The 22,732-nt window shown below is 40.9% G+C and overlaps 1 protein-coding gene across 1 annotated transcript in view; it reads left to right on the top strand.

The window, feature by feature from the left end:
- The window catches only part of FRAS1 (Fraser extracellular matrix complex subunit 1), a gene marked incomplete at its 3' end in the record, with an annotated part of 480,497 nt that overhangs the window by 379,015 nt on the left and 78,750 nt on the right, over positions 1-22,732 (top strand). The window contains exons 41-47 of the mRNA XM_080697854.1: positions 1,545-1,680; positions 6,748-6,938; positions 8,168-8,321; positions 9,671-9,934; positions 11,851-12,039; positions 13,550-13,669; positions 14,437-14,624. Of these exons, the coding sequence (XP_080553980.1) occupies positions 1,545-1,680; positions 6,748-6,938; positions 8,168-8,321; positions 9,671-9,934; positions 11,851-12,039; positions 13,550-13,669; positions 14,437-14,624 (1,242 nt within the window). The remainder of the gene's footprint in view (positions 1-1,544; positions 1,681-6,747; positions 6,939-8,167; positions 8,322-9,670; positions 9,935-11,850; positions 12,040-13,549; positions 13,670-14,436; positions 14,625-22,732) is intronic.

The raw sequence follows: 22,732 nt of genomic DNA, 5'->3' as shown, positions 1-22,732 counted from the left end.
TACCTGGGACACTGAGACAAGAGGATTGCAAGTTTGAGGCCAGCAATTAGCAAGACTCTCAGCAATTTAGCAAGACCCTGTTTAAAAATAAAGAATAAAAGAGGGCTTGGATTGTGGCTTGAAAGTAGAATATCTCTGGGCTCAATCCCTAGTACCAAAAAAAAAAAAAGCATGCAAATAATTACATGCAGAAGATAATATCATTTTATCTCCATTAGCTAGTCAACAAATATTTATGTGCTAGACACTATGCAGGATATTGTTAGAACTGGGAGTAAAAATAGAAGTAGACTGTATCTTTGAGTAGTTCACAATCTAATATTGGCATCAAGTAAAATATGGTTAGCGTCTCCCATCACTGCTTAAATCAAGCCAATATTGACCACTCTAAATAATGTTCATATATCCTTGGAATGAGATTAATATAATGTATCTTCTTTACTAAAACTATCCAAACATGAGTTCAGATATCAGCTGTGTCACTTACTAGCTGCGTGACTTTAGAGCATTTACTTGTCTTTCTTAGCCTTAGTTTCCTCATCTGTAAAATACTGCTATTCCTGCTACATAAAGGATTTCTCTGATAATATATAAAATGGCATGGATTGCCCCTAGCACAGTACTGGGGCATGGTAGGGATTCTAGAAAAGTGAATTCATTTTCCCACCTCATGTACACACCATAATGTCAAAAGCTCTGAAGGTTTTCTGGGTTTCATCAAGCAACTGAAAATTCATGGCACCCTGAATTGTTTCTAAATGGTTCTGATTTTTCTCTCGTTTTTCCATTTCCACACCTCGGGGAAGCCACTTGGACTGCCCCTTCTGCTGGAGGCTCACTCTGTAATTGATAGGTCTTCTCTCAGTTAGCCACGAGTTGATCAGAGTGAATGAAATGGCTCCACCATTTGCAGCAGGTCAGCAAAACCCACCAGGCTCAGGTGGCAGAGTTAGCATATAAAACAGGGCCCGAAAGGAAAAAGTTAGTTCAAGCAGCTGCTTATACTGATTTATTTTCTTCCTTGACATTAAGATGCATTAGCTTTCAGATATGGTAAACCTTTTCTTCCTATATACCTATAAATATACAATATAAGGGAATAAATGGGACTTTTATTCTGGTTGGGAGCACTCATAGGACAGTCACCTTCGTGGAGACTGGGGGAGGACTGGATCCATCATTCTCTAGCTGTGGGCTGTTGAATGTTGATACTGCAGAAAGGCAGCTGTTCCGCCATGCAGCTGCACCAAAAGGGTGATTGCAATGGGCCAAAGCTGCTTTATAACTAGATCCATCACTGAATGAAGTGCAACTTTGAAGGGAGACACAGAAGTCATCGTGTCTGAGTGTGTCTTTGAGAGGCGCTGAAAGATTGCCTGGCTTCGGTAGCACGCACATTCTTCATCTCGTCTGTAGAGGCTCTGCCTCCTCGCAGAGTGGAATTGGTGCAGGAAGGTCACCCCAGGCGGCACTTCTCAATTCAGTTCCTTTTTATTGCAGTTATGTGCAACCGCCCAAGGACTCTATATTCTTTCCTTCCTTAGGTTGACGAGGGAGGGAGAGCCCCACTCTCATTTCACCATTTCTTTGCTACGGATGATCATGAGAACCTCCAGGGAGATGCTATCATTAAACTAAGTGCTCTGCCCAAGTACGGATGCATCGAGAACACAGGAACAGGTACCAGTGGCAGATTTACTGTAGTATACTCGGGATCTGGAAGGAAAGGGTGGAGGGAGGACTCATATTCCAATTAAACTATGAGATGGAGAATTAATAAGGAATGGAGCCATGTCAAAGAAATGGAAAAAAGGAAGGTTTTGTTCATTCGACAAAATCTTACTGAGCATTTTCTATGCACCATGTACTTTTCATTTTTTCATTATTTCATTTTTAGATCAATATTTATTTTTCCCCAAGGCTTCATTTTGAATAATTAAGACAATATCTCATAATTTCCTGTTGAACAATGAATTTTTACAGTTTTACTTTGGATATTATTGTTATTATTATTATTTTATTTATTTATTTTTGTGGTACTGGGGTTCCTGGAAGCCCTTCTACCTCCGGGCTACACTCCCAGCCCTATTTTTATATTTTTTTATTTGGAAACAGAGTCTCTTATGCCAGCACAGCTGGCTTCAAAACAGCGTGATCTTCCTGTCTCCGCCTCCCAAGCACAGGGATTACAAGCGTGTGCCACCACGCCTGGCGAACTTTGGATATTATTAAGCCAGTAGAATGAAGAAAGATTTTTTGTAGCCTTATGTAGTGTTTATTTTATTTTATTTTTTTATTTTGTGGTACTGGGGGTGGAACCAAGGACCATTCTACCTCCAAGCTACACCCCCAGCCCTATTTTTTATTCTCTATTTGGAAACAAGGTGTCACTGAGTTGCAGAGGGCCTCACCAAGTATCTGAGGCTGTCAACAAAACGGATCCTCCTGTCTCAGCCTCCAAAATGCTAGGTGTAATTTCTTAGTATGATATGTCCTGATGTCTGCTTTTGAAATGAAGCAAAAATTTTTAAAGTAGGTCATAGTAAACATACATCATAATGACGTTCGGAGTGATAGAGATACCCTTCTAAAAGCACCAGAGATACATCAGTAGGCAAAAAGACAAAAGCTTCTACCTTCTAAGTGCTTTCTATCCTCTTGGAGGGAAACAAAATACCCAACAAACGAAAAGAGTGGGAAAGATGGTTGAAGGCAAATAAATGCTGCGGACAAAATAGGGCGAAGTAAAGGGACGAGAGTGCTAGCAACAGAGAAGGAGGGGCTGGTAGATAACATTCAGAATTGAGTGTCAAGGAAATAAAAATTTCTGTCCTTTTATTGTGAGGCATCTGCAATTTGGCTTCACTAGCGTGCGCATCATCTCCTTCTGTGGATAGGACGTGAATTGAAATGCATGCTATTTGTGACACCCTCTGCAGCATTCCTCCCCCTCCACCATCTGCTCTGGACCCAGTGGTGGTTATCACAGAGAAGGAGAAGCAAAAAGTCATGTACCATCCACCAGCCCCCTGAGACTTGTCATGACTGGCAGCTGAGACAGCTTGTGGCAGTTTGCTACGAGGCTGCCTCAGCGGTGAGATTCCTGAGTGCCAGTGCTTGGCTCTAATTAGCATGTAGTTTGTGGCTCCCACAGAGAGACCATTGACTGCAGGTGTCTGTGGCCAGCATGGTGCCCGGGATTTGAGCCTGATGACTGGAAACTCATTGAAAGTGGTCGTGTTTTCCTATCAAAAGTCTTGGATCTTTTCCCTTTCTCGCCTTTCAATGTGTGCGCTTGGGTTTGTTCATCGCTAAATTAGGTTTGTTTCAATCAATATTTGTGCTAGGTAACAGTGAGTGCAAAGATAAATAATGCAGACCCTACCCTGGGTGGGAGATGGATATGAAGACTGAGAAATTGCAATAAATGACAAATGCCAGGACAGGGAAAGTCCTGATAGAGTTTTTGAACAAAGCCATCGCTTTTGGCTGGGAAGGCAGTAAGTCTGAGAAAGTGGCCTTTGAGCTGGAACGTGGAGTGTGATGATGAGAGTCACCACGACTAACGCAAAATGGCATTGTTTTTGCAGGGGAGAGCATGGGCAGGTAAGGAATCACGAGAGAGTGTTGCACCTTCCCATCATCTCTTCTGTTCCCTTCTCTTCTCTCCATGTGATTTGTCTCTTGTTAGCCCTTTATGACACAGTTTTATGTTTGCCTGGCACACACCAAGGAACATGCCATGGAGAAGAGTAAGTATCTCACTGGCCTAGAAGTCAGAATTCTAGCAAGCCTCAGCCTCTCTAGAAAGTGGTTCTCAAATTTTAGTGTTCATAAAAATCACCTGGAGAGCTGGGCATGGTGGCGCGCACTTGTAATCTCAGCACTCGGGAGGTGGAGACCAGAGGATCGAGGTTTCACAGACAGCCTCAGCTCCTTAACGAGGCCCTTCGCAACTCAGTGTGACCCTGTTTCAAAAAATAAAAAAAGACTGAAAAATAGGACTGGGGATCTAGCTCAGAAATGCAATGCCCTGGCTTCCACCCTCAGTACTGAAAAAAAAAAAAAGTTTTTGGGCAGCAACCCCAGTTTTATAAGATTGGTATGGCCTGTGAAATTTTATCTTTCATTAGCTCATCGGTGACACCAGGGTTGCAGATCCAAGGACCACACTTAAAGAATCCTCACTCAGCAATAACATGTCTGTGAACCTGAAATTAAGGGAAAGGCATCCAGGAAGCAAGATGATTGTCCCAGGTTACATAAGATAAGAACCCTGCCCTTTGCTCTATGCAAGAGGCCCTTCTTCCTCTGTTTGGACTGAGTCTTTGGCACGTGTATGAAGAAACCTACCTAGATTCAGGACCCAGTTGGTCAGAACACCTTTTTAAAACCCATTAGCAGAAACAGCTTTTATATCTTCCCAACAAGAAGGGAAGAAACAGTAGTGTTAGGTATGGAATCAGATGGTATGGGATCCGAATTCACTTAGGACTGGCACAGACAGGACAGGCCCACCTTGGCAACCTCAGAACACCACTGTGTCCCGTGACTGTGGCAGTGGGTGTCCATACAATGGCCTGCAAGTATCAAGAACTGTTTAATTTGTACATATTATATTTACTATTCCTCTTTAGGAAGGCAGGGAAGCACATTAATAAGATGCTTTATATCAAAAAGTATAATTTTTAAAACTGGAAAGATGTGGTGCTTTAAGCTTCAGCGACAGATTTACCTGTTGAGTGGTTTTTCAATGATCAGAATGAGGCGTTACTATATTTGTATATTTTTTAGGCATTGTTTACTTTACTTAAGCTATTTTTGACCCAAATAAAGAAGCCACATTTCCTCTAGTTATAGTGCTCAATGGAAGGAGAAAGTAAATTTGGAAGTTATTTTAGCATTTCTTTCTGAAAACACTGAACCGTGAGTTCTAGGGCTTATTGGGTCACTGGCCAGTAAGATCCCTTTGCTTCTCATGTCCAGAGGAATCAACCTGAGGGGGAAGGATATCATGTCATTGAAAAAAAAAAAAAAAAAAGCTTGTCTTGAGCTCTTTCAAGCAAATTGTAAAAAAAGAAAAAAATCCTTTTCATTCTTAGTCTTTCCATTCAGATACCAACAATATGGCACAGTCTACAATTCAGAAAGTTAATGGCCTTTTCATTTATGATCTGATATTTGCAAAGAATCATCGAGAAGGGAGGGGGAAGTTGTATTGCTTTCACATCTTCCAGCTACATTGTTGTTGCTCTATGTCCAGGAATTGTTTGAAGACACATGGGTTTCTTTTTTCTCCTCTCCCTAGGAGAAAATTGTGACAATTTAAAATCAATCAATTAGAAAGACTCAGGTTAGAATCAAGTAAAAGACCAAACATCCATCATTTAGACACTGCTTACTCTTCCCCTTGGTCTTTTAGAGTGTATTGGTTGGGATGAGAAAAGAATAAACTGGAGTTACCACTCTCTGTAGAGCTCTGAATGGTACCTGGGCATCTCAGTACCTGAATGGCATCTATATCAGCCAGTTTTCCATTACTGTAACAAATGCCTGAGATAAATCAAAAGACACAAAGTTTTTGTTGTGTTGTGTTTTCTTTTGCTTTTGATACTGAGGATTGAACCTCGGGATGTTTCACCTCTAAGCTACACTCCTAGACCTATTTTATTTTTTATTTTGAAACTGTCTTGCTAAGTTGCTAAGGGTCTCAGGAGGTTACTGAGGCTGACCTCAAACTTATGATACTCCTGTCTCAGCCTCCCAAGGACTTGGATTACAGGCATGTACCCTGCACCTGGCTAAGAGACATAGTTTATTTTGACTTATGGTTTCAATCCATTAGGTTTCCAGTCCATTAACCCTTTTGTTTTGCAGCCTGGATCGAAATATCACATCATGACAGGGAGCTTGTGCTGAAGCAAAGCTACTCACTTCATGGCTAGGATGCAAGGAGAGAAAGAAAGGGGCTGGAGTTCCAATATTCATTTCAAGGGCATTTCCCTAGTATGAGACCTCCCACTAAGGTCTATCTCTTAAAGATTTTACCACCACTCAGTAGTACCACAGTAGAACCAAGCCTTTAACACATGGGCCTTTGGGGGACACTTATGAAAACCATAGCCCCATCTGAGCTCTGAACGGACCTGAGCATCTCCGTGCCTGAAGTGTACGGAGCATCATGGTATCAGAACAGTCCCTGAGCATCACAGTGGTCCTGATGTGCTATCCAAGAGGCTGGACTCTGGCCTATGCAGAAGTTTCATTAAAAAATTGGGAGGTCCAGTGAAAATGTACTGGAGGAAGGTTTCTTAAATAGAATATAGTCAATCTTTACTTATGTAGAAAAAGAATGCTATTCCTGCAGGATATGCCAGGTTACATGGTTTTTAAACTGCCTAGGGTTTACGGTAGAATCTTGACTATGGTATTATTTCTTGCCACAAGACTGTGTCATAAAAGATTCCTAACAAAACACTCACTGATTCGATATCATAAAAGACTCTGTTTTTTATGTGTGTTATCTCATTTGGTCACCTGCAAGGAAAGCAGACCTGTTTGTTCATTTTTAGATGAGAAATAGTTTTGGGAAAAGGACTTTGAGCTCAGGTCTGGGGCTTTTCTTACTCTTCTAGCTTTGTGCTCAAGCACATCATCTGTGTTGAAAATAATTTCTCATTTTCTAGTTGAGTTTAATAAGTAGAAATTGGTGGTCAAGGTAAAAGTCCTCTCCTATTATTTACACAGGTGATCGTTTTGGCCCTGGGACAACCAGTGACCTGGAGGCATCATTCCCTATCCAAGATGTCCTAGAGAACTACATTTACTATTTTCAGAGTGTTCATGAAAGCATTGAGCCAACCCATGATATTTTTAGTTTTTATGTGAGTGATGGAACCAGTCGTTCAGAAATTCACAGCATCAATATCACCATTGAGGTAAGGACTTTGGAAGTGGGAGGAGTTGAGCCTTTGACCACATAATATCCCACCAGTAAGTAGCTTTCTTTTTATGGACTCCAAAGCAAAGAAAATTACATTTGACCTTTAGTGTTTGAAATCAATTTTACATTATAAACATGACCTTCAGGAAACTTGTGGAATTAAGGTTGGCATTTGGGGAAAGTCTGACTTGAAAATCTGAATTTCCTTTTCAGGATCAAATTTATTCATTCTGTGTGAAAACAGTTGTGAAAAGTCAGATAGAGAAGCATTGCCGGCTCCATATTTAGATGAAAATTAACTTCTGCCTATTTTTCTCTGAAATTACTGTGTGTGGCTCTACATGCATACTTTCCTTTACTTATATTTTAATGCATTTATTCATTTAATTATAAGAAAAAGAAGCATGGTCCTCAATTCTATATTTATTTTCCTTTGAGCAACTACACAGCCTTGCTCTACCACCCCAGGGAGAGAGAGAGATAAAAGGTAAACCTCATAATGCCTAGATATATAAAATGTATGGAGCCGTCAGAAATCTTTTTCATTGTTTTTGGTGGTACTGGGAATTGAACCCAGAGACATTATGCCTCTGAGCTATGCCTCTAGCCCTGTTTTATTTTTTATTTTGAAACAGAATCTCAACAAGTTTTTGAGTTGCCAAGGCTGTCCTCAAACCTTTGATCCTTCCATCTCAGCCTCCCAAGTACCAGGACTATAGATATACACCATCGCGACCATCTCCTTCAGCGATCATAAGGGACAGTAGTGAAGGTGGGCTAGGAGATAGCCTTAGAACTTCACACTTTCAAATACAGGGTTTTTTTTTTATATATATAGATACTGTGGTATGCTTAGGGATTTCTAAGACAGTTCTGAATTCAAATAGCATGCTCCTTGAACTCCAAAATATACTTGTACTTTCCAAATCATATGTCCATATTTTTGGTCTCAAAAATATGGTCATTATACCATACTGTATCTTAGAAGATTTTTTTTGTAGAATGCCCATTTGCTTCTTTTAAAAGAAATGTTTTGTTTGTGTGACCTTTCTCATATTGTTTCTGGGTTCAAACTAATTATTTTGATCAGGAAGTGATGATGGTGGTGCTTTAAATGCTATTTTGATAGTAAAGTTGCCCAATAATATTTCTCTGAATAAAGTGCATTTTCTTTCTTCTTAAACCAATGTGTGTGTGAGACCGAATATTTTGTACTTTAATCAGAGGAAGAACGATGAGCCTCCCAGGATGACCTTGCGGCCCCTTGGAGTACAGCTGAGCTCCGGAGTTGTGATAAAGAATTCTTCTCTGAGCCTCCAAGACTTGGACACCCCAGATAATGAGCTGATTTTTGTATTGACAAAAAAGCCTGACCACGGTAGGACACAAACTGCTGTGGAAAGCTTCTTAATTGAGGTGCCTGATGGGGCATTAGAATAAGAACATAGATTTCAGTCGCTTCTTCTTTTGCCTTTTCTATCTATAGTTCATTATTTGCATCAAAGTATAATCAAATTCACAGCTAGCTAATATTCTTTGGAGTCACAGTAGACACTGATTGTCTAAACAGCCTGAACACTATGTAATTGGTATCTGTGAAATTTAATTTCAGCTGTTTTCTTACTTTCCTATGTAACCTCAAGCAAAACAAGTTTCAGTGTTTGCATATCCTCTCCTGAGAGTAGGCATTGTTTGATAATCCTGGGCCATCTCTCGCAGCCTCTCTGCATGCTAGATGTCTCCGTGACCTTGTTCCTTTTGCAACAAGAAACTATTTTGAATTTTAACCAGATGTAGAAAGTACTGTGGGGATCTTCTACCCACTTATTTTCCAAGTGCCATCCCCCAAATTTGAGCTAAAGCTCAGGAGCCCAAACAATGTGTCTTGGTTCATCATAACAACTATTGAAAGATGAAATTGAGCCGGGCGTGGCGGCGCACGCTTGTGATCCCAGCACTTAGGAGGCTGAGACAGGAGGATCGCACACTCAGCTACTTAGTGAGGCTCTCAGCAACTTAGTGAGATCCTGTTTCCAAATAAAGTATAAAAAAATAGATCTGGAAGTATAGCACACAGGTAGAAAAGCCCCTGGGTTCCACCCCAAGTAGCACAAAAAAAAAAAAAAAGATGAAATTGTTGCTGTTGGTGGAAGGTGAATAGGAGAGGCTGCTGGTCTTGCATCTTGCGCACCTCCATCACTTTCATTTTCTCTAATGAAGCACTTCAGCTGTCCCATTGAGGAACCTGACCTTGGAAGATAGAAAACTAAGCCTCAATATGAAGATACTTAGTGTCTTCCTGAATTTAAGAAGAATTTAAAGCATATCCTTGTTTCCCATACCACATGCTATAAAGGAAAGGAAGCGAGTGGAAATTGCTGCTTTTGCTTTACAGAAGGGAAGAATAAGGTTTAGACAAAGAAATGAGCTTGAATTCATGGAGGGAGATGTGATTTCTAAGCTACTTTATTGCCACATCCATCTGTGTCTCCTTAAGAGATTTTTAACCAGGGAAAATGGGACTTGGTCTCCTTTATTTATTGAAGAAGGTACAAGCCAGTGCCTGTACTTACATATAAAATGCCAAGTTGTTGGCACCAAAAGTCTCGGAGGTGCTTCACATTCTACCCAGGCTCATATGAGTCGGCAAATCGAACAATGCTAGGCTTCTGTGTGCATTCTACCATTGACTCTTTGTATTTTTCTCTTTTTTACCTCCTTCCTCAGGTCATCTGCTGCGGAGACTTGCTGCCTCCGAGCCTCTGGAGAACGGGACAGTGTTAGGCCAGGGATCCTCCTTCACCTACCAGGACGTCCTGGCTGGGCTGATTGGGTATATGCCTGGTGACTCTGGTGTGGCTGTGGATGAGTTCCGGTTCTCTCTCACTGATGGCCTTCATGTGGACACAGGGAGGATGGAGATCTATATCGAACTGCCTACAAGCGACACCCCCCACTTGGCTGTAAACCGAGTCCTCCAGCTCCCTGCAGGTACCACAGGAGCCTTGCTTCTTGCATCTTTATTGCTTCTTTGGCCAGTGTCCATTACCTTCTATGTTAGTGCTGTGGTGGAACTAAGATTAGCTACTTAGGACTTAGAGAAACTAGAGTTTTGGAGAACTGTTGTTTTAAGGATGGTAAGAAACATGCATGACAAATGTGAGCCTCTGCCTTTGAATTTGAGAGAAGTTTTATACAGAGAGGTTAGAGTATTTTCAGGATCCTCTAGAAAATCTTGATTTATCCAACTACCCCTAGCCCCAGGTTTCCCATAGCATTGCTTCTGTTCAACCAACCGCATGAAGACAAAGAACAAAAGATATCTAGTAGAATATTTAAAATGCTTATTTGAAAAAAAAATAAGTCATGAAGAGGCAATCATGCATTAAAAGAGATTATGCAGAAAATTTCAAATCATTCCATATGGTATTCTAGTATCTACTTTCCAGAGTTTTGTCAATTTTTAGCAACAGTGTAGGATCTGTGACTAGTATTGGTTTGGGGCTCAGTTTGCAGTAGACAGCTATGTAATTAGGGAGTGCACCTTTTTCCCAGAGTGTTTCCATCACCCTAGGATACTGTTGTTTGTCTGTTCTTAGTTTCACATTTATTTTGCATTAGAAAACATATGGTATAATAGCATTTAAAAATTGGAGAATTCCCAAAAGTTCCAGGTCTCAGGCCAAGGGCTTGACTTTACCCTACTTATAAACTAGGAAGCTAGCTTGTTACTGTTTCATGAATGCTGGTAGGAGGCACTGGAGTTTCCTATGGGAGACAAAGTACGTTGCTACAGCACAGCAGGCAGTGTGGACATCAGCAAGTTTGCCTGGATTGACCTTATCCTCCACATCCTATTGGGGGTGATCCAGAGAGCCCATATGATGCCTTCACATCAGTGGGATGCATTGAAGAAGACCAGCATTGAACTTGGAGAACTTTCCGTATTACAGCAAGCAGTGCGCAAGTCTGGTCTTTGTACCAGAGGAAGATGCTACCTCATCTCTTGTGCTTACTTGCTGAGAGATGGTTTGAGTGAAGAGTGCCCAGGGCCATATGTTCTCGGCGTCACCTAGCAAGAACATGCAGGGATGTTCAGAGCCTAGAGTGTACAGCCTCCCAAATACAGGGCACACGAGACCCGGATGACTAGGCTCTATGTTACTGGCATTTACTGCTTTTAATATGAGGAAATGGCTGGGCAGGAAAGAAAAGAGTAAGGCTCTCAGTGGTGTGTCCCAGGCCTTCACCCCACCCCTGTGCAGCAAATCGCCCCCTGCTAACACTCAGCTCATCCTCTGACTTCTACTATTCCGTCTGAGATGGCAACAAGATTTATTTATGAGTTTATGTGGAGCTGTTTTTCCTGATTTGGTGACCCTCAAGAAAGTAAATAACAATCTCAGCAGATTTCATCATAGATCAAGGAGTTATTTGCATCACAGAGCAAGGAGTTATTACACAGACTCGGGTACTGAGAGACCACTGGATAAAACAAGCATACAGAGAATACAAGTGGATAAAAATTTAGTTCTAGCCGGGCATGGTGATGCACGGCTATAATCACAGTACTTAAGGGGCTGAGATAGGGGGATCACTGGTTTGAGGCAAGCCTCGGCGACTCTGAGAGCCCTCAGCAACTTAGTGAAGCTGTGTTTCAAAGTAAAAAACAAAAACAATCAAATCAGGGCTGGTGAGATGTAGCTCAGGTAGAATGCCCCGGGGTGATTCAGTGCACACACACACACACACACACACACACGAGATCTGAACTCAAGTGTAGAAACTGAGATGGACAAGTACATGGTACCTAGGCCCAATGATTTAGCCTGTAGTCTCCTAAAATCATTTGACATCACCTTGAAGGAAAGGACAGGGACTGACCCACCCTCATTATTCTTTTCCAGGGTCTGTAGCACACATCACAGAACAGCACTTGAAAGTGACAGACCCTGACTCGGATGACCGCCAGGTTGTATACATCTTGAAGGAAGATCCAGGTGCTGGGCGCCTGCAGATGGTGAAGCACGACAGCCTGGAGCCCATCTCTGTTCAAGGCCCCATCCGAAGTTTCACCCAGGCAGACATTGGCCAAGGTCAGCTGGCTCGCTCTGCTCACCCAGGATCCCATACACTCAGCAGAAGTCTAGTGGGAGTGAAATGTCTAGTCAGCTATGACAATAAACTATGTACTCTTTGTTTTGAATGAAGCTGAGTTATATTTCTCTCTCTCTCTCTCTCTCTCTCTCTCTCTCTCTCTCTTTCTCTCTCTCTCTCTCTCTCTCACACACACACACACATACACACACGCACACACACACACACACACCTTTTTTCTTTTTGTTTTGTTTTGTTTTGAAGGTCAGACTATCTTAACAAAAATGTGTCTATACTTTGACATATCATTGATTACATGTGGGACTATTATGGGGGGAAAGAGTCACTTTGACTTGCTATGATGCTAAAATGTACAAGAGAAAAAGAGTAAAAGAAAGTGAGTTGGAATGGATTAAGGTGAAAAGGATGCCTTCCTTAGGTGAGCAATTTATATCTCTTTCAGCTCCCCAAAGAGCCCAAGTTAATGAACTAAGCAAAATGGAAGGGCATAAATCGGAGATGCCTGGGGGAAATTACATGGCTCATCCTTCCTTCAGGAAATGCTGATGTAATGCAAAGGCATAAATGTTAAATGCAACGTAGTTACTGTACAGTGCTTTCAGAAGTAGAAAACGGGGGGGGGGGAGCTTAGCATTGGGGGAAAAAATTGTCGAGTCATGTGATGGTGTGCAATTTCTTTTAGAAGTAGAAATAAGCCCCCGAGGAGCAGAAACAAGATTCCTGCTCGTGTATTATCTCCTGAAATTGATAGCAACTAAATTCTCATTGGATATATCATTATTTCAGTGAAGTGAGTGAAATAGGCAGAGAACAGTAATTCCTTAATTATTCCATGTCTCCCTGTCTTCTTGTAAAAAATAAGACCAGGCATCTCTTCCCAGAGGTTTGGTTATATTTACCTTGATGGTACATATAAGTGATGCTGTGGGTTAACAAAACTGTAATGCACTGCACTTTTCCTTGGACCCTTTGACCTCTATGTGGAGTTTGTTTACTCGTTTACTTCTTTAGCTGTCTGTAAATCATAGCCCACTTTGTTCCACGTATTGGGTAATGGGAAGTGGAGAGTTCTGGGAGAGTGGAGGCTGCAGCTCTGCGTCCTCTTGTCTTGTGATAAGCATCTATGATAGGGTCACCCCGAGTGGTGTGGGTGTGGTCAGTGCACGTTTTACACACAGGCAATCTCATCCATCTAGTTATTCATGGACTTCTTAAAGGATGAGCCTCAACCAAAGAAATACCACTTGAAGTGAGTTTGTGGGGAGGGGTTGGGGAATGAGGAAGTTGATGGTGGAAGGGGGAAGGGAGGAAATGAAAACTTAAGATTAAAATGTCAAAGGTAGTTTGAAACCAAGGCAGGTGTCCAGTGATTCACTGGTGCAAATACCAACTGAAGCCCCACCTTTTGCTTCATCTATAAGAGCAGAAAGCCCTAACTAATAGAGAACCTTGATTTTTGTTTGTTTATTTTTATTTTCATTTTTACAGGACAGGTAGAATACAGTCATGGAAGAGGAGAACCTGGTGGGAGCTTTGCTTTTAAATTTGATGTGGTTGACGGTGAAGGCAACAAGTTGATTGACCAGTCGTTTTCCATCAATGTTCTAGGTAAGGGAGCAGTGGGTTTTCCAATGCAAAAATATTTGAGTGGTTCTGAACATCTGTACTTTACACTGTGGTTGCCTTGAAGTTTGAGCTCTTCCCTTCACCCAGCTGGGGTGGAAGTTGAAGGCCACACCCTCTCTGTCTCCCTCTGGCCCCTAGTGGGGTCTCTGAGGATTTCTATGACATTATCCCTGAGCACCAGGCCTAACCTGGGGAAAAGAGACTATAAATATCCCATTTCAAATCACTGTCTCTCTTAGCACAATTCATAATAGCCAAAATATGGAACCAACCTAGATCTCCATCAACAGATAAATGGATTGTAAAATTATGGGAAATACACACAATGGAATTATACTCAGCTATAAAGAAGAACAAAATCATGTCATTTGCAAGATGGAAAGACCTGGTTAACATGATGTTGAGATTAGCCAAGCATAGAAAGAGAAGGGACTTAATGTTTTCTCTCATATGCTCAAACTAGGAAATATTAGGGATACCAGAGGGACTCCAGACAAGAAACCTCACCAAAGCTAGAATGGAAAGATAGGAGAGGAAGAAGGCTGAGGTTGATTCATGAAGGAGCTATATCCGAATTTGTGTAAAAATATAAATATAGTATGGTTAACCTGGACACTCATTGTTGGGAGAGGGGGAAGAGGAAGTGAGGGGGGTACCAAGCATAGTCTGAATGTATGCCATTTTCAATATGTTCCACATAAAAATAATAAATAAATAAACAAATGAATTACTGCCTCTAATATTTTCAGAAGACAAATTCCCACCAATCATCATCACCAATAAAGGGCTGGTCCTGGATGAAAACTCAGTGAAGAAAATCACCACGCTGCAGCTATCAGCCACTGACCAGGACAGCGAGCCTGCAGAACTGACCTACAGAATCACTAGACAGCCCCAGCTGGGCCACCTGGAACTCGCAGCATCGCCAGGTATGTCTGTCACCTTGCCTTATCCAGCCAAAAGCTGGGCCTTGGTAATTACTAATGATGGCATTTTATATCCACAAATACCTAGAATCCGTCTTCATTAGTCATTATTTTCCAACTCACTATTCTTTACAATTATACATTGCATTGTATTAAACTTAGCTTGTAGGAAGTACTCAACAATTACTTGATGGAAGTAAGTTAAAAATTATAATTTAGGGTTTTTTTTTTTTTTCAAAATGGCGACTGAGGGACACAGCACCTCTCAGTAGCTGAAGTAAATAAAGTTTAAAAACTCAGAAAGCAGGGTCTAAATCAACAAAATAAATACATACCAGGAACCAAAACACATCCTGGTACCTCGGCGGAACCCTGAACTTGAAGAAGAAGAACAAAGATCGGACACGGGACCTGCTGCAGATACAATCGGACCGCTGCGGAACGCTGAGCCGCGGGCTGCTTTAGCAGCTGTCCAAGGAGCTGCCTGCCCGATATTACCACGGCAAGATAATCCGGGACTAAAAACGGACTTAGGACCGCATCTTAAGCAGCGAGCAGCACCCACCAGAATTCTGTGTGCCCTCCAGCGACAGGATCACAACGGCATAGAGACTCACACGGATTCCTGCACCAAGACAGGTACCTGAGGGCGCCCTAGTAAACTGTGGTCCTAGCGTGTGCGCAGCCTCAACCCCCCAGCAAGGACTCAAGCCTCAGAGCACTCTCCTCGCGCACCCTGCCTGCACCACGGTCCCCTACTAGTAATCAGTGCCTGTACACTGCCCCCCTAAATTGGAGCCTGCTTCTGTGGCTAGCCCCTGCCATCTTGCCAGAGCCTACCCTCCAGGCTGCGAAAGCCCTGGGTGACCCGGAAATCTCCTTGGGGCACCCCCAGCCTCTACGTCCTGCGGGAGGCAGAGACCATTGCTGGACACCGCGCACTGGACCCTTGAGCACCTACCCTGCACCCCTGGCCCACCGCTGGGTATTCCCAACCTCCTGGTAGCCAGATGCTTAGTTCTAAGTGAGAACACAGCTCAATACACCTTGGAAGAGCATACCAGCAGCAATAGACAGCTGCACCCACTCTCACTTGGGTCCAGTATTAACAGTGCATCCAGCCTGCACTCTTGGAATAGGCAGAGCTCTGGCAGTAAGTGTGGGCACCCAGGAACCAGCATTCATTTGCCCAGAGTACATCTTGGGACCACACCGGCTAGCCCAGCTGGAATTTCCAGAGTCACAAGAAAATCCATCGGGCCACAAAATCTGCTCAGGACCTCAGGGGGAGGTTCCAATTACACTTTGGTCACTCTCCACCCCTGCTGTAGGGAAGCAAAGGTTGGAGGCGAGGGTGGTGAGTGCAGAGGTGCTGACCACAGGTTAGAATTTCGCAGAACCTGTGAACTGTACAGAATCAAATAACTGTGAAACCAGACATCCGGACACATAAACCTAAAGCAGTTAAAGGAGAGAAAGGTGTCCAAACACCCAGAGTGACCTAAGAAGATAAAAATAGAGTACAAAGAAAACTAAGAGACATTGGATGGTATTCTGAAAGCTACCAAAGCAATCAGATACGCACATATTATATGGACCTGACCCCATATGCGTAAATAAGGAGGACGGTTTGTTTTACTTTTAATGTGGATGTTATGTTTCATTTTGCTTTTACAGTGCTTTTGTTTTAGTATGGTTATTGCTGTTTTATTTTTTTTGTCTTTTTTTTTCTTCTTTTAATCCAAATCCAAACTTCTTTTACATTAACTTGTTGTTATATATATATATATATATATATATATATATATATATACACACATTGGATAGTTTGCCTTATTTTTTTTACTTCACACAGCTGCTAGTTCCTTTTATTTTATTCCTGTTCCTATTTCCTCTCTCTTCCTCTTTCCTTCCTTTTCTTTCATTCTCCTCCTTTGATTGGTTTACCTTCCTTTTTCTTGGATTACATAATAGTCTTGGTATCGTGTGGGGATTCTTTTTTTTTTTTTTTTTTATGTCTGTCTGCTCCTACCAGCATCCCTATTTACAAACCTTCCCACACTAACCTACATACTTTTCGCCCCCAAAACTTTTCCCCATAATATACCTCACGGTTTAATACTCAAAGTATTTCTTATATCCATAACTACTCTACTAACGACAAGAGTCCTAGTAGTTAACTCTCTCTCATTCCTAGCAAGTTATTACCTTATCATACTTAAAGTCTTTCTCAACCTAACATATCCTCTACCTAATCTGACTCCTTTACCAATCACCCCAGCTCCTTACACATCACCCGCCCCCAACGCTGGAAAGGCTCTGCTGACTTGCCGATACCCCTAAACTCCTAATATTAAGATTTGACTAAACACATTACTCACGAACGATGGGTAGAAATCAGAAAAACAGGACAGAGAACACTATAAATATGAGAACCAGGAGTTATGAAGAGACAGCAGAAATCACGAATACTGACCTACTAGAAATGCAAGAAGGGGAGTTCAGAATCTTGTTGTTCAATATGATGAAAGGTTTTAAAACAAGTATAGAGGAGGTTAAAGGTGAATTAGAAACACTAAAAAAGAATCAGAAAGAGGTCTGGAATGAAATGAAAGAGGCAATAAGTGAAATGAAGACAGCAATAGAAAGAAATTCTGGAAGATTAGATGAAATGGAAAACAGAATATCAATATTAGAAGACAGTACATCCCAAACCGAAAACATAGTCAGCGATATACAGAAATCTTTACAGCAACAAAACCTAAACATCCAGCAATTATGGGATAATATGAAGCGCCCTAATTTACGGATAATAGGCATTGAGGAAGGGATAGAGGTACAGACCAAGGGCATTTGTAATATCTTCAAGGAAATAATCTCAGAGAATTTTCCAAATATGGAAAGAGACTTGAATCTTCAAGTCCAGGAGGCATACAGAACTCCACTGAGACAGGACCAAAGAAAAACCACTCCACGCCACATAATAACCAAATTGACCAGCATAGAGGCCAAGGAAGGAATCTTAAAAGCAGTGAGAACAAAAGGACAGGTGACATATAGAGGCAAAACAATAAGAATCACCCCAGACTATACAACCCAGGTCAGGAATGCTAGGAGAGACTGGTACGACGTGATTCAGACCCTGGAAGAAAATAACTTCCAGCCAAGGCTCATCTATCCAGCAAAACTACTATTCAAGATCAATGGGGAAGTCAAAGTCTTTCAGGATAAACAGAATCTCAAAAAATTCATGAATTCAAAGCCAACACTAGAGAAAATTCTTAAAGAAATAAATCATAAGGAAGAAAAAAGACGCAGACTTCAGAATCAGAGAAGAGAGGAAGTTAATAAGTGGGCCATTTAAGTAAAGAAGAAAGATCACACCACCCAAGAGTAGACAGAACACAAAATGGCAGAAAACAAAAAACATATTTCAATAATATCACTTAATGTCAAAGGACTTAACTCACCAATCAAAAGACATAGACTGGCAATGTGGATTAGGAAACATAATCCAAACATATGCTGTCTGCAAGAAACTCACCTCACAGCCAAAGACATTCACAGGCTGAAAGTAAAAGGATGGAAAAAGATATACCATGCCACCAGTGACCGAAAAAGAGCAGGGGTAGCAACCCTGATATCCAACAAAACAGACTTTAAACTAAAACACATCAAAAGAGACAAATCAGGGCACTTCCTTTTATTAAAAGGAACAATACACCAAGAAGATATAATGATAGTAAATATTTATGCCCCAAATGTGGGTGCAACCACATTTGTAAAACAAACCCTTCTGGACATAAGATCCCAAGTAGACCCAAATACAATAATTCTGGGAGACATTAATACGCCTCTCACACCACTGGATCGATCTTCGAGACAAAAGATGAGTAAAGATGCTTTAGAACTAAAGGAAACCATAAACCAAATGGACCTAATAGATGTTTTCAGAGTATTTCAACCAGGAACTACAGAATACACTTTCTTCTCAGCAGCCCATGGAACCTTCTCCAAAATAGATCACATCCTGGGACACAAAGAAAATACCAGCAAATTCAAAAAATGTAATATAATCCCATGCATCTTTTCAGACCACAATGGAATAAAAGTAGAAATCAACAACAGGAAACTCGAAAGAAAGTATTCAAATTCATGGAGAATGAATGATACACTACTAAATGACGAATGGGTAAGAGCAGAAATTAGGGAAGAAATAAAGAAATTTATGGAAACAAACGAAAACAGAGACACAACCTACCAAAACCTATGGGACACCATGAAGGCAGTTCTAAGAGGAAAGTTTATTGCATTGAGTGCCCACATAAAAAGGATGGAGAACCACCAAGTAAAGAACCTAATGACACAACTCAAGGATCTAGAAATTCTGCAACAATCCATTCCCAAAGCCAGCAGAAGATGAGAAATCATCAAAATTAGAGCAGAAATAAATGAAATAGAGAACAAAAGAACAATTCAAAGAATCAATAAAACAAAAAGTTGGTTCTTTGAAAAGATTAATAGAATTGATAAACCCCTGGCCAACCTAACCAAAAGAAAAAGAGAATCAACTCAAATTATCAAAATTAGAAATGAAAAAGGAGATATCACCACTGATAGTGAAGAAATTCAAAATATTATCAGAAACTACTTTAAAAATTTATACTCCAATAGAGTTGAAAACCTGGATGAAATTGACAGATTTCTAAGCACAGTTAACCTTCCTACACTCAACCAAGAGGACATAGCAAGCCTAAACCAACCAATAACAACCAAAGAAATAGAAATGGCAATAAAAATTCTTCCACCAAAGAAAAGCCCAGGCCCAGATGGGTTCCCAGCTGAATTCTACAAAACCTTCAGTGAACAACTAATACCAATACTCCATAACACGTTCCGGGAAATTGAAAGAGATGGAACTCTTCCAAATTCCTTCTATGAGGCCAGTATCACATTAATCCCCAAACCAAATAAAGATACCGCACGAAAGGAAAACTACAGACCAATATCCTTAATGAACATAGATGCAAAAATTCTAAACAAAATACTAGCTATACGCATTCAAAACTATATCAAGAGAATAATTCATCACGACCAAGTCGGTTTCATCCCAGAAAAACAAGGCTGGTTCAACATACGCAAATCAATACATGTTATTCACCACATAAATAGAACCAAGAACAAAAACCACATCATCATAGCAATAGATGCTGAAAAAGCATTCGACAAAATCCAACACCCATTTATGTTAAAAACACTGCAAAAAATTGGGATAGAAGGAAAGTACTTCAATATCATCAAGGCAATATACTGCAAACCCAAAGCCAACATTATATTGAATGGGGAAAAACTGCAAGAATTTCCGCTATAGACAGGAACAAGACAAGGATGCCCACTATCACCACTCCTTTTCAATATAGTCCTTGAGACTCTTGCTGCAGCAATCAGACAAGAGAAGGAAATCAAAGGAATCCACATAGGAAGAGAGGAAGTGAAATTATCCTTATTCGCAGACGACATGATCCTTTATCTGGAAGACCCAAAGAACTCAACCAAAAGACTCCTGGAGCTGATTGACAAATTCGGCAAAGTCGCAGGTTACAAAATCAACCTAAAGAAATCAGTGGCCTTTCTTTATGCCAACAACGAATCCACAATGAAGGAAACAAAAACAACAATTCCATTCACTATAACCTCAAAACCAATAAAATACCTAGGAATAAACCTAACCCAAGATGTAAAAGACCTCTACAACAAAAACTATAAAACATTAAAGAAAGAAATAGAAGAAGACCTTGGAAGATGGAAAGATCTCCCGTGCTCATGGATAGGCAGAATAAATATCATCAAAATGGCCATTCTGCCAAAACTGATCTATAGGTTCAATGCAATTCCCATTAAAATACCAGTCACATTCTTCAGAGACCTAGAAAAATCAATCATGAACTTCATATGGAGAAAGAAAAGACCTAGAATAGCCAAAGCAATTCTCAATAACAAGAAACACGCGGGAGGCATTACAATCCCAGACTTCAAACTATACTATAGAGCAATAGTAGTAAAAACAGCATGGTACTGGCACAAAAACAGATATACTGACCAGTGGATTAGAATAGAAGATACAGAAACAAACCCACACATCCTTAGTCAATTAATCTTTGACAAAGGGGCCAAACACATACGCTGGAGAAAAGACAGCCTTTTCAACAAGTGGTGCTGGGAGAACTGGCTAAACATTTGTAAAAAGATGAATCTAAACCTCAATATCTCACCTAACACAGGAATCAACTCAAGATGGATCAAAGACTTAGAAATTAGACCTGAGACAGTGAAGTTAGTAGAGGAGAACATAGGTTCTACACTACAACATATTGGCACAGGCAATAACTTTCTCAACAAAACCTCCAAAGCTCAGGAAATTAAAGCAAGAATAAACAAGTGGGATAACATCAAACTAAAAAGTTTCTTCTCATCAAAGGAAACTATCAATAACCTAAAGAGGAAGCCTACAGAATGGGAAAGGATCTTTACCAGCCACCATTCTGATAGGGGCCTAATATCCAGAGTATACAAAGAGCTCAAAAGGCTCTACACTAACAAAACAAACAACCCAATCAAGAAATGGGCAAATGAACTAAATAGACACTTCACAAAAGAAGAGATACAAAGGGCTAATAGATACATGAAAAGATGTTCTTCATCACTGGCCATCAGGGAGATGCAAATCAAAACCACACTGAGATTCCATCTAACCCCAGTCAGAGTAGCAAGCATAAAGAAATCAAACAACAACAAATGCTGGCAAGGATGTGGGGAAAGAGGAACTCTTTTACACTGTTGGTGGGAGTGCAAACTAGTTCAGCCACTATGGAGATCTGTGTGGAGATTCCTAAGAAAGGTGGGAATAGATCCACCATATGATCCAGCTATACCACTCCTGGGTATCTTTCCAAAAGGGTTGAATTCAGAGAAATACAGCAACATATGCATACCCATGTTCATAGCAGCACAATTTGTAATAGCCAAAATATGGAACCAACCCAGATCACCATCAACAGATGAATGGATAGCAAAACTGTGGGAAATACACACAATGGAATTCTATTCAGCCATAAAGAAGAACAAAATTATATCATTTGCAAGAAGATGGAAAGCCCTGGAAAGCATCATGTTAAGTGAGATCAGCCAAGCACAGAAGGAGAAGATACACATGTTTCCTCTAATATGCCCAAACTAGAAAACACAAAGGATACCAGTAGGACCCCAGATATTAGAGGGGAAATACTAGCTAAGTTTTAATGGAAAGATAGGAGAGGAGAAAGGCCAATCTTGATTAAGGAGCGTCTACACCTGAACATGTGTAAAATTATGAATAAGACACGGTTAACGTGGACAACCATTGGTGGGGGGGGGAGAGAAAACGGGGGCGGGGGGGGAGAGGGCACCAAATATAGTGTAAATGTATACTATTTATGTTCAATAAAAAAATTGTTAAAAATAAAAAAAAGAAATTAAAAAAATTATAATTTAGGGTTGTAATGTAGCTCAGAGTAGTGAGCACCTATGTGCTTAACATAGGTGACATCTTGGATTTGATCCTTAGCACCACCAAAAAAAAAAAGTAAAATTTTTTGTAAGCAATCAATCTTATCTCCATAATTAGTCAATTCCTATAGAGCAAACTCCAGACGCTGTTCTTCCATAGTCCCTTGCACACATGGCACGGCACAATGGTCTGTACTTAAACATTCAATCAAGGGCTGGAGGTGCCAGTCAATGTAGAGTGTGTGTTTAGCATGCACGGGGCCCTGGGTTCAATCCCTAGCACCAAACAAACAAACAGACATACAAAATAATGAGTGAGCATGTGTATTGAGGAGGATTCTAGTTTAGCTGTTTAGAAAACAAAGATGAATGAAATACAATCCTTGTTCTCTGAATTCTCTATTGGGTGACATAAGGGAGCTCTGCAGATAGCCATAACTCAAGGAAGACTATGGCAGGTATCAAAACAAATGTATAAGGCCAGGCGTGGTGGCGCACGCTTGTAATCCCTGCGCTTGGGAGGTGGAGACAGGACGATCGCGCAGGTTCAAAGCCAGCCACGCTGGCTTAAGAG

This window comes from Muscardinus avellanarius (assembly GCF_963383645.1).
Source record: "Muscardinus avellanarius genome assembly, chromosome: 6".
NCBI lineage: Eukaryota > Metazoa > Chordata > Mammalia > Rodentia > Gliridae > Muscardinus > Muscardinus avellanarius.
Note: the sequence above shows the minus strand (reverse complement) of the source record. Positions and strands in the feature narration are given on the sequence as shown.